The 13,209-nt window shown below is 33.7% G+C and overlaps 2 protein-coding genes across 3 annotated transcripts; both read right to left on the bottom strand.

The window, feature by feature from the left end:
• Positions 1-3,928: 3,928 nt before the first annotated feature.
• LOC148923572 (pectin acetylesterase 11-like) lies at positions 3,929-5,905 on the bottom strand. Its single transcript, XM_089061541.1, has 5 exons — positions 5,853-5,905; positions 4,836-4,930; positions 4,425-4,504; positions 4,131-4,217; positions 3,929-4,057 (listed from the first exon to the last, which is right to left on the bottom strand). Exons 1-5 carry the CDS (start codon positions 5,903-5,905, stop codon positions 3,929-3,931), a joined length of 444 nt encoding a protein of 147 aa, XP_088917667.1.
• Positions 5,803-9,842, bottom strand: LOC125208644 (pectin acetylesterase 11-like). Of its 2 annotated transcripts, none has more exons than XM_048108296.2 (14): positions 9,693-9,842; positions 9,460-9,601; positions 8,442-8,565; positions 8,280-8,362; positions 8,034-8,178; positions 7,862-7,941; positions 7,570-7,656; positions 7,363-7,487; positions 7,201-7,261; positions 7,037-7,090; positions 6,646-6,723; positions 6,451-6,547; positions 6,218-6,375; positions 5,803-6,136 (listed from the first exon to the last, which is right to left on the bottom strand). In XM_048108296.2, exons 3-14 carry the CDS (start codon positions 8,551-8,553, stop codon positions 5,981-5,983), a joined length of 1,236 nt encoding a protein of 411 aa, XP_047964253.1. In that variant the 5' UTR covers positions 8,554-8,565; positions 9,460-9,601; positions 9,693-9,842; the 3' UTR covers positions 5,803-5,980. The 2 variants fall into 2 exon arrangements, with proteins under 2 accessions (XP_047964253.1, XP_047964252.1); XM_048108295.2 differs by having other exon boundaries at positions 7,862-7,953.
• Positions 9,843-13,209: the final 3,367 nt, after the last annotated feature.

Below are 13,209 nucleotides of genomic sequence, written 5' to 3' on the forward strand. Positions count from 1 at the left end.
ATCTATTGAGTACTACTAACTAATAAATTTGAACCACAAACTCTAGTGGATGAGTGTGTGATCGACTATCGATTCCCATCTATACATATGTCATGTAAATTGACAATCGTCCAAAAACATAAATCATAGTAACAACATTATCAATTGTAATTATATTTAAAGGTTGGTCAAATTGAAATTAACTTAAATACCTCCCAACACATTTTATTGTGACACTCAATAATGGAATCTTACAAGACCTAAAATTTTACTAATAATGGAGTAATATGCTAGTTTTGCTTTTAATTGCTCTATTTGCTTTACTAAAGATGATAATGGGCTTTTTTATTTTATTTTACTAGTGATGTTTAGACTTAAGTCCCACACACTTCCACTTGTACCTTTTAGGGGCACTTTCTTTTTGGATTTGTGTTTCATGGGCAGAAATTATTAGTGTTGCACTAATTTATGTATTTATTTATTTTTTTTCATAAAGGAAATACACTGATTCAAAGAGAACTTTATTTTTATTTTCGAAGTTGTATATACTCTTTTTTTTGAAGTGTTTATATATGTTTATTTGGATACGACAGTTTTTAGTGCACTTTTGCAATCTATCACTCATTGCACTAAATCTAACAATTTTAATGTTAAATTTGTTGTCTTAATGTGAACTACTTATGTCTCCAGTACACTGATGACTTTATTTATTTATTTTTCGAAATGGGTTTTATAGTGTCTAATTGCGATTAATAGGATAGGAATGTTGATCGTCGATGAATTGGACATTGCTCTTTGAAATACTGGTCATGTAAATCCCACAATGAAAACACAAATATATCACACAAATTGACTAATTTAATTGATGATATAAATCAAAAAGCAGGTTCGCTAGTCGATAGAAATCCATGGATTCTGTCCTAAAACCAATTGGTGATAGGAGGAGGGCCCATGAGACTTGTATACTCATTTCAGTTCTCTTTGTACACCGATGTGGGATAGTTCTAATATTATTTTTTAGTTTCAATTGCCAACACCCTCCCTCAAACCCTTCAAGGTGAACCTTGGAGGGGTTGGACTTCTTTCTAATTGGTTGAACGATTGGCCCAATTTTTTTTTCGATCGGTTGGACCACTGGCCCAAATTTTAAGCCCAGTATAATATACTGCTGGGTCAGTCATTTTTTTTCGGTTTCGACCCAGATATACTGCTGGGTCAGTTAAGTTTGACCCACAGTCGGCGACCTGCTCTGATACCATGATAGAAATCCATGGGTTCCATCCTAAAACCAATTGGTGATAGGAGGAGGGCCCATGAGACTTATATACTGATTTCAGTTCTCTTTGTACACTGTGGGATAGTTCTAATATTATTTTTTAGTTTCAATTGCCAAGACTAGTAAATTATTTGAGAGAAAGATGCAATATAAATTATGAAACTCGATTTATTTTGCAAATTGAGTTGTTTGTCTATAATATTGCGAATATAATATGAAATTATAATAATCCTCTTGACGAATTATCGTCTAGTCCCTTCCCATGTCTTCGGAAATAGTACATTCTAAAAATCTGAAATCAAATTCAAATATTATGCCAGACAAAATTAATAGAAAACTTTATATGTAGTACTATATTTGAAAATTGAAATACTAAGAATTTTGATTACCCATCATGAGATGTAGTCGAAATAAATGGGTTGTATATATGGGCTTGTCAATAAAGAGGCTAAATGGGCCACGAGTCATACAATTCTACTCATTTTGTATTTTTTCAGCCCAATCGGCGTGGACCGACGGTCAAGTATTTCATCGAACATTCTCAGTGCAACATTTAAATACTAAATCAGTAGCAATCCAATACATAATACTATCTTATTGGTAGTAGATATGATAATCTTTGGTTAGGTAATCTTCTCTTTTTTTCAACAACTAAAATAGAGTACTAGATTAGATCATAAGATAAAAAGACATTGGTTTTAAGTAATTAATCTTATATAATTTGAATAAACAATTTGTATCTATAATAATACAATTATTAAATAAAGTTTGAAATATATTATAGGAGTATCAGCCTTGACAATGAGTAAGTACGGATGAAGCTCTACTGCTAGCCACGTCTGGGTGTTGGCAAGGGTAATTGTTTTTTAAGTCATCAACAATAGCAAAGTAGCATTCCCAATACGCCGTATCCTGAAGGAGAAAACAACAAATACCCCGAGGGTAATCATTAGTAAAGTTGCAGATCTCTTTCAGCAGCCCAAATTTACATTCATCAATCCAAATCTTGTAGCACTCTTTCAGATCGACACTCATCACAACCAAACTACTTATCATAATCAACATCACCATCACCATCACTGAGTTTTGAGGACTCATGCTTCTAAGATACTTAATATAGTTCCACCATCTTGGTTTTATACATGTCATATCACCTACTTAATTAATTTCATAACTCGTAACCTATATTATCAGTTACCACCATCAATTAACTTGTAATTAATAAGTAAAATTTAACCAACCATCACTTAAATTGTAATTATGAAGCTGAATTTAACTGAAAATTTTAAGCCTTCATTCATAACTGAAAATAGAAATTCAAATTCACGGGCTATCAATTCATGGCATCTAATGATGCATATAATCCCTACACTTTTTCTCCAAAGTAGGTTGGTTGTCGCCAGTGCAGTTCCGTGGCAAGTCCTTGAGCATGCCTATCTGATACGATCATGGAGGCCGTGCGTCAAGGATTTCAGCTACAGCTGGATTCAACCGGCAACCATCCTATTGAGATGATATCCGAAAGCCATGAAACTGCCACCATCGTCTTCGTCTTGAAAATAGCTTCGCGTGGATATCTTTCGCATCCCAATCGGAGTTCGAATGAGGGAGTTATGGCAGTTTTACAGAAGTCGCGCAGAACTGGTGAGAGTTCCAGAAGGAACACCCGGCCGGGTGTTTTCACTCTGAAAATCACCCGACCGGGTGAAATAGCGAAATGGAGAGGGAGTCCAGAGAGAACACCCGGGCGGGTGTTTTGCACCATGTAATTCACCCGACCGGGTGAATCACTCGAGACTTAGTTTTTGTGGGCCTTTTTCACATTTTGGGCTCTTAGTATAAATACCTTTTTGGTGTCATTTTTCATTCGAGAGAAGATTGTGATTGAAGTTACCTCCCTAGTGAGTTTTTCCTCTTTGAGGAATATATCCAATTCCTTCCTTAAAGGTTGCTTGTCTCAATTTCATAGATTGATTCAAGTAGATGTATGCATCAATGGGGTGTATCCAATTGAGTAGTGGAGCCAAGGGGTGATATAGCTATTGAAAGTTGCCTAGGGTTGTTTCCGTTATTTTGGTCAAGGTCCTATGGTCATAACTCTTTCATCTCATCATTATACACATGCTTTCCATTCCTAATCTTCCATCAATTCTTGTTTAGATTCAATTTTTGTTGGTTGGATGATCTATTATCTTTTGTCTTGTGTTGATAAATCGAAAATAGAATCACAAAAATAGTTAGATCAAGCATCATAAATGGGTAATCCTTGGGAAATGGATCATAAAATATATGGATCCTTATCACTATCTCCTGGAACTCCCTGATATGAGTCAAATGCTGATTCCATTAAAATTAAAGGGGTTTGGATATTTGAGACCAAATTTTCAGGAAATAAACACTACAAATATCGATATGATTATGAGGAATACTTAATTATATTATCCAGAAAAGTAATGAAAATTTGGATGTGCATGGTGTGGGTAACATATTCGTCAAACCCTATATATGTACATAGCAAAAATTGAGGAATAAATGTAAGAATACACATGTTAATAAATGAGATAAAAAGAATACATACATGTGTTGTTAAGAAAAATTAATCAATGACATAGTTTACAATAATATATTCAATAAAAAAATATTTTGATAATTAGGTAATTAGTCTAGATAGTCTTACCCATGAATAAAAAAGCCTGAATCAGATAAGCACTTCACTCTTGTTGTTTTGTGTAACAAAGATTGAAACTTATCACAATGTAAAGTAGTGGCTAGTTCACCAACCGAAGTTCCTGATAATAAAGCCTATAAAATAATATAAATTAATATCAAGTAGCAATCATAATTTAATTAATTAAAGAGTTACTATAACACATACATTTTTAGCATTTCCCATTCCGATTTGTAGAAGCTCATCCATCATGGCATCATATATTCTCACACATCTATAAGTCAGGTTGTGATCCTGTGTAAATGTTTCAAAAATTGAACAATTGAGTGAAGCGATGTAGCTATAATTGAATTGAGTAAAACATACAATTGGGACTAGACCGCACTCACCAGTTTTCTAGTTCGTGTCAAACTGTCTAGTTCGGGTTTTAAAAGAGTGCAGGTAAGGTTAAATATAACTAATTGTGCTTATTGGTGATATGGAAGAAATTTAAAAACTTACCGGGTCTACATCCTCAACATCGGACATGAAAGATGAGCCGTCACAGTAGAAGATTTTGAACACGTGCAAGTTGTAGAAATCTGAAATCATACATATGCAAGCATTAAGTTATACTCCCTTCGTCCCGCTTTAGCAGTCCCATTGACTTTTATGCCTTCTTTTTGTAAAAATGATAAAAAATAGTTAAAGTGGAGAAACGGTAAAGTAGAGACAATAATGTAGATAAGACTCTTTTCTATATTATTCTCTTTCTTAATTTACCATTTCTCATCTTTAACTATTTTTTATCATTTTTACAAAAAGAGGACAGAAAAGTCAATGAGACTGCTAAAGCGGGACGGAGGGAGTAGTATATTTCAAATTAGAGAAATGAATTTGTGATTTTGATTGGATTTAACTAGACATATATACTGGGATTAAAAGTGGAATTGTTGTCGAGCATCCCATCGAAGGGTACGCTACCATTATTCGTCGATATTAGCTTAGCACTACTTCCTAAAGGATATCTGACTTACAACCGATCGAGATGATCAACGACACTCAAGCTCACATACAAAATGCTCTCTACAATTACAACAAGAACAACTATGAATCTCATCAAGAAAGTATCTCTCTATTCTGATCTCTCTTGTACTCTCGGATAGTGGAAGAAGAAGTTGAATCTCTCTACACTCTTCACTCCCTTTTACTTGAGCTAAAGAAAGTGTTAGCTCTCCCAAAAAATCCCAACTCTTTTTGGCCGTTTCAACTCCCAAAAACAAGATGACTAAAGCATTTTCCTTTTATCTCACTTCAGTCCCAAACTCTTCCTTATTTGTTAGTTCCACCCCCAACATATATTAAGTGGCAGTAGTAATGTAGCCATGACTTGTGTCTCTACATAATAATTAAAATAAAAAGTGGAATGTTCTGATCTTTCAATTTCAGTTGTTTCCTTCTATAGTTAACTGGAAACATTTTATTAGAGTTTTGTTAATCAAATGGGAAATTCTAAAGTAATTTCGTTTTATTTTTCATTTTATTAAATTCTAGGAAGACATGTTGAGGTAACTTCCCCTTCATTTTTCGACTAAACAATACTTGATCATCATATTTTGGCACCTTGAAAATTGTGTTTTGCAGGTATGGGCTTATATTCTCAATTGGTAACACACAATTTTGTTGATTAAAGGCTGAGCTTCGTCCCTAGAATGCCAACGAGCAGCTCCGGCCCGAGTAGGTATGATAGACTTTGGTTATGTCACTCTTTTCCAACAAATAAAACATAAGAAATCATAAGATACAAAGATATTGGTTTTGAGCAATTAATCTTACATTGTTTGATCACCAATTATTAAATGAAGTTTGAAAGAAAGTATTGACAATAAGCAAACATATCTGTAGCAATAATTGCAACATCAACAATTGTGTATTTATTAAGTCATCAACAATTGCAGAGTAGCAATTTCATAATCACCATCACCATCACTGAGTTGCAACATCTAGGTTTTATAGATGACATATCACCCACATAATTCATAACTGAAAATGGAAATTCAAATTCACATGCTATCAATTCATGGCATCTGATGATGAATATAATAATCGCTACACTTTTTCTCCAAAATAGGTCGGTCGTCGCCAGTGCAGTTCCGTGGCAAGTTGTTGACCATATCCATCTCCTGGAACTCGCTCCGGTCGAAATACCAATCTCCCACGGCTTCTGCTATATTCTGAAAAATACACTTCATATTAAATCAGTAGTTTGTGACCAACCAATTTGTGTGACAGATACTTTATATAGTTTCACTTACTTTGTTAGCAAGTCCGTTTCCAACAATCAATGAGCATGTCGAACTGCTTATGTCTTCCATATGGCCATGTAGGTAGCAGCTATGTACAAAATAGCCTCTTCTGGAGGAGCTATTTGCAATTGTACTTTTCAGCGTATTTATCAATATCAACCTAAAATCTAAATAAAACAAATAGTATGAGAGATTGATTCATATTAAATCGAGTTAAAAAATGGTAATTATATTGTATATACCTTTCATGATTTCTAGCTCAGTCGAATTGCAAAGCATCAAGTTTAGGATGCAACTAGTCCATTGCGGGCTTCTATCCGGGAACAAAGTAACTCCTATCTGTGATGGGTAGATTGGAAATAAAAAATATATATAATTAATGACATCAATGATATTAATGAATACCAATAATTATTACATTATAAAGTTGCTCATACCTGATATGCGTCAAATGCTGATTCAATTAAAAATAGTGGGGTTTGGATATCTGGGACCAAATTTTCAGGAAATAAACACTACAAATACAAATATGATTATGAGGAATGCTTAATTATATTATTGGAAAAGTAATGAAGATAAGTTAACTAATACTCCCTCTGTCTCACGTTACTTAAGTCACTTCTTTTTTGCACTCGTTTCGAAAAATGATAATAAATAGTTAATGTGTAGAGAGAGTAAATTAAGAGGAAGAATAATACAGAGAAGAGTCTTCTCATTCGTATTCCCTCACTTACTTTATACTCTTTTTTCAACTATTTATTATCATTTTTTCAAAATAAGTGCAAAAAAAAAATGACTCGGGTAACGTGAGATAAAGAGAGTTCATACCAGAGTTGGGCTAAATTTGGATGTGCATGATGTGGGCAACATATCCGTCAAACCCTATATATACATAGCAAAAATGAGGAATTGATGTAAGAATCCACGTGTTAATAATATATAATATTACTTGATTATATAACAAAGTAGACTGAAATAAAAAGAATACATACATGTGTGGATACCACTCTAGAGAAGAAAGATTCCCTCCAATCAGCCCCATAAAAATGCTCTCTAGTGAGCCAAACAAAATTAATCAATGATATAGTAGTTTACAATAATATATTTCATAAAAAAAATTTCGATAATTAAGTAATTAATCTAGATAGTCTTACCCATGAATGAAAAAGCCTGAATCAGATACGCACTTTACTCTAGTTGTGTTGTGAAACAACGATTGAAACTTATCACAATGTAAAGTTGTGGCTAATCCACCTGCCGAACCGCCTGACAATAAAGCCTATAAAAGTAATATAAATTAATATAAAGTAGCAATCAAAATTTAATTAAATCAAGAGTTATTATAATTTAATAGCACATACATTTTTTGCATTTCCCATTCCGATTCGTAGGAGCTCATCCATCATGGCATCATATATTCTTGCACCTCTATAAGTCAGGTTGTACTTCTACGTAAATGTTTCAGAAATTGAAAAATGAGTGAAACGATGTAGCTATAATTGAATTGAGTAAAACATACAATTAGGACTAAACTGGACTCATCAACCTTCTAGTTCATGTTGAACCATCCAGTCCGGTTTTTAAAAGAGTGAATGTTAGGTTAGTATAACTAATTGTGCTTATTGGTAACATGGAAGAAATTTTAAAACTTACCGGGTCTACATCCTCAACATCGGACATGAAAGATGAGCCGTCACAGTAGAAGATTTTGACCACGTGCCAATTGTAGAAATCTGAAATCATACCTATGCAAGAATTTAGTTATATATTTCAAATTAGAGAAATGAAATTGTGATTTTGATTAGATTTAACTACACATACATACCGGGATTAAAGGTGGAATTGGAGTCGAGCATCCCTCCAAAGAATGTGACACCATTCTGCGCCGTCGACATAAGCTTAGCACTACTTCCTAAGTGATATCCGGTTTTATCGAGGCATTCAGCTACATTCCGACACCACCCACCACCCTTGCAACTCCAAATTGTTAGTCGTATTATTATAAAAGCTTATAAAGTCAACAATAATGGAAGTAAATGATAAAAATCCAAAAAAGTTCATATTCATATACCTCTAGGTATACGTGCCAGTTGTCTACTCCGTCTCCGAACCCTGGGCTGTAAGCATAGGCCGGAGGGGTGCAGTCTAGACAGACTATATATACAAATAGTTAAGCAATGAATTAGCAACAATTTAGAATTAAACATATGTATATATGTGTGTGTGTGCGTACCAGCTCCTCTGGCTACAGCGGAGTCCAACAGAGTGATGGTGACGTTGTGGCCTGCTACGATTCCGGCCGCAACCAGAGATAGGATAGTAAGTGCCAGTAGTAATGTAGCCATGACTTAGTGTCTCTGCACAAAATTGACTTGTTAATTAGTTGGCAAAGACAAGAAAAAAGCACAAAATTTGTAGCAGAAACACAACAATTCATCATAATTGCAGAAGGAAGCCGATCCATTGGAGAACTAGTGCAAGGATAATCCTGAAACAGATGACTAATAGTGTGTTTCTTCATCTCTAAACCTTGTAAAATTTTAGTTAAAGCCTTTGAATGAAACAAGGATCATGATTTGGGATTTATGAATGCCAACACATCTGCTGCTTCTGAATAATAACATTGCTATGTACAAATCCTTTTTATAACACATTCTCACAACTAGAGAATCAAGCATCATAAGCACAAACATATGTATAGCAGGTTAGCATAAAAAACACGAAAGAGAAGTGCATCTATCCGAATACTACTAGTTGTGGATGTTTCAACTTCACAAGAATCAATCAATCAGTAGCATAAATTAATTCAATAGATTCCATAAGAATAGTGCAAATGATCAAATCCAACAACCACCTAATTTGCAGGACCAAAACATGAGACTACGCCTAATAGGCAAGTACAACATCAGCATGGATCATTAGAAACTTCCTTCACAACCATTTCACCACTGATTAATTACAAGGGTCCCACACCCACAGATATGAACAAAGCATTCTGAAATACACCTAAAAATTCATATATACGATTGAATCACTTGAGCTCGATCCTTCTTCTTTTTACTCTCGACTAAGTGTTTTAATAAATGTGTAGCTATCTAACTTCCCTTTTATATCAGCTAGACCGCTTTCACATATAACTACTTACTGCCACGTAGCATTATGGTCATTTCAAAATCAAGGAACAAAATTAATGTCATTTGAGCAGTAGATCTGAAAGGAAAGGAAAGGAAATGGGAAGTAGTATAACATACCGAGACGGTGAGGAGTTCAGAGGTGGCGATCGGCGAAAGTGTGTGTGAGACTGAGAGCGTAAGCAAGCAGAGAGAGAGGCAGAAGAGTGAGACTGATTGTGCAAGCAGTATGAATGGAGATGGAGATAAACTTTCCTAAAATCTGCATTAGAAAGGTCAATTAATTAAAAAAATGGAATTAAGTTTCAAAAATTAGATTTGTGCAAGGAAAGGAAAGGGGAAGTTTAACATACGTAGACGGAGATGGAGACGAAGCCGACGAATTCAGAGCTGACGACCGGAGACGAAGCTGAAATTCGAAGCAGAGGCGGAAGTGTGTGTGTAAGCTGTGTGAGATTAAGAGTGTAAGCTGTGTGAGAATGAGAGTGTAGGCTGTGTGAATGTGAATCTAAAATCTCCACTCTTATTAATGAATGGAGATATCCATCCACCTGCCAAACTTTCCTAAATCTGCATGGAATTGGAGTATTCTTATTGGTCTACACAAATAGTATTATTCTTTTTTTTTTTTTTTATCTTCTCACTCTCAACATACATATCCCATTCCCAATTTTAAATTAACTCATTTCTCCACCTATAAATAAGATTATATACTACTGAGATTAAAACTTAATGGATTGTTACATGTTATTTTTTTGGATTGTAGAATACTAATATTTTTAGAGACAAAAATGGGAGTTTTAGAATTCGGAATCGACTCAATACCATTTAGTTGTAGTAGTTCTCGTGATTAATCTAATTTGAACTGAATTATAGTAGTATTTGAAAAGGAAATAAGAGATATGAAAGCATTTTGATTCAGCTTCTGGAATATATACTTGAAATGGAAACAGGAGATAAGATAGCATTTTAATTAGGCTCCTGTCCACATACTATTATCACTACTACTGAGATTAAAACTTCAAATAAAAAGCATAAATATTTACCCAAAAAAACTATGGGAAATAAAAAAATGATCAACAAATTTGAGGTCTTTAACTCAGACAGATTATTGATACTATATCACTATTAGTGTTCGAGTTTTACTTTGTTATTAATCCATCCAATTTTGAGATCTTTCTCAACAATTTTTTAATCAATAGGAGTATATGAAAATTAATGGATTGTTATATTCTCGTTAATTTTTTGGATTATAGAACAAGGAGTATTTTTAAAGAAAAAATCATTCAAAAATTACTCCCCATGTCCGCGAATAGGAGTCCCTTTTTTTTCATTTCGGTTGGTGTGCATGCCGTGAATAGGAGTCCCGGTTCACTTTTACTATTATATGAGCCCTACATTCAACTAACACATTCCACTCGCATTTCATTTAAAACTACTCCATATGAAACTTATATTCCACTAACTATTTTTTTTACTATTTTTCTTAACATTTTTTAAAATCCGCATCCGAAAAAAATGAGACTTCTGCTCGCGGACAGGAAGCAAATGTTTTATGAGTTACAGCCTTAGAAATTGACTCGGTAATGTATGTATCCACTTCCATTTTAGTAGGAATTCACGTGATTTTGTATTCCCAAGATATGAATTCATATTTTAATTTGACCAACTTGAGACATTACATTTCCTAACTTAATGTGATATATGCCCGCTATATAATAATGGAGCATTAACATTAATATTTCAAAACATATCAACTGATGCATCTTAATATTGCATTCACTTTTTTGCCTGCTGAATCTTGTAAAACATGGGCCATAAATTTATTATTGCACCAAAAGTAGTGTAAAATTATAAAGATGATAATTATTTTTTACTTTAAATAGAACAATTCCTAATCTTTAGGTATATCTGCTTTGCATTAAAGGAATGACTTTTGGCCTACCATCCAATTTGTCGCATTTGTAATCTTTTGCAATATCATATCCATAGATTAGCAATATAATTATTTTCAATTTAACACTTGAAAATATCATGTGACAATATTAGCTAAAGTTAACCCGATAAGAGTGGGTATTAATTAGAGATCAACAAATTGGGAGTTCAATGTATTAAAACCAAGGCTTGATAAATATTCTGAGAAAAGAAAGTAGGTCAGGTCACCAGCCAATACAAAAATTCGGAAAACAAAATCAACACACATTTTTTAGGATTGCCCTTCACATTGTCCACTTCAATAATTTCATCAAGATTTCTTGTTTTGCTTTCAAGATTAGTTACTAAATAAAGCTATACATGTATGAAGTACTCCCTCCGTCCCACTTAAAATGCAACATTTGGGAATCGGCACGGGATTTTATGTAGTATTGTTTTGTGAGTTAAAGAAGAGAGGGGAAAGTAAGAGAGATGAAAAAGTAGAGATAGAGTTGTTTCCATTTTAGGAAACGTTTCATTTTTAATGGGACAACCAAAAAAGGAAAACGTTTCATTTTTAATGGGACAGAGGGAGTATATGATTTAAGAACTTTAGATCGTGAAAATCTAAAATAAATATATTTTAATTTAAAGTATACAAATGGCCCATTTAAGAAGTTTTATTTTTTGTGTTAAATGGAGAGAGAAAATATTATTTTTATATTTATGTGAGAGAGAACTTTTCCCAATAATGGAAATGTAACGTTTTTTGTGAGACAAACTAAAAAGGAAAGTTGACATTTTTGTGGGACAGAGAGAGTATATAAAAACCCACCGTGAATGGCCCATTTAGGAGGTTTTATTTTTTGTGTTAAATGAAGAGAGAGAAAATATTATGTTTATATTTATGTGAGAGAGAACTTTTTCCAATAATGGAAATGTGACATTTTTTGTGGGACAAACTAAAAGGAAAAGATGACATCTTTTGTGAGACAGAGAGAGTATATATAAAAGCCCACTGTGGAGCTCGAACCTGCGAGCCCAAGGTTAAGAGCCTTGCGCTCTACCAAATGAGCTAGACAGGCTTTTGTTTGTTTTTGTAACGTATTAAGTAATATATATGTATATAAAATTATCAATACTCCCTCCATCCGCTATTAGGAGTCCCGGTCACTTTTGGGCACTGGTTTTGTATAAATTATAATAAATAGTTAAAGTGGAGAAATGGTAAAGTAGGAGAAACAATAATGATAAGAAGACTCTTGTCAACATTATTCTCTCTGTTACTTAACCATTACTCCACTTTAACTATTTATTATCATTTTTACAAAACGAGTGCACAAAAGTGACCGGGACTCTTAATGGCGAATGAAGGGAGGACATAGTAGTATTTTCAAACTGACAAGCTAATGGTTCAAAGTTTTCATACGTTTAAAGCGATTAAATAGATATATACGTTTAAAACCGGAAGAAGAATCTTTGTTGTCCATTTTATGGCTCAAGGTGTTAATGAAATACATTCATTAGTGTAATCAAATTATCTATTCTATTATCAACACTAAATCCTCTAAGTAATACTATATCACAATTACAACGAATCAAGTGTTTATGGGCTTCTCCACATGTATTTTGGGGTCAATATGATTCTCACCTATTTTGTCTATATATAATTGTTCTTTTAAAGTTGGTAAAAAATAAAATTTGTCCAAACTTAGTACCTGTAATTTTCAAGACCATACTCCTTGATTAAAATTGGAAAACATATAAAAGTCACGTGGAGGGCCCAGATTGGAGAATTCCATATAAGTCGTCTTTCATATTTGCCCCTATCTTCGCTTTAGATAACAACCTTTCAACAGTTATGAACAAGGGTGTTTTCGTCATTTTCGTTATCCTCCCATAAGAGCATCTCCAATGGTCGGCTAGCGACCGGCTAGCCGATTCGCGGCGCTGGCC

This window comes from Salvia hispanica, chromosome 6 (genome assembly GCF_029641045.1).
Source record: "Salvia hispanica isolate PSC_SH4W2 chromosome 6, Shi_PSC_v1, whole genome shotgun sequence".
Taxonomy (NCBI): Eukaryota; Viridiplantae; Streptophyta; class Magnoliopsida; order Lamiales; family Lamiaceae; genus Salvia; species Salvia hispanica.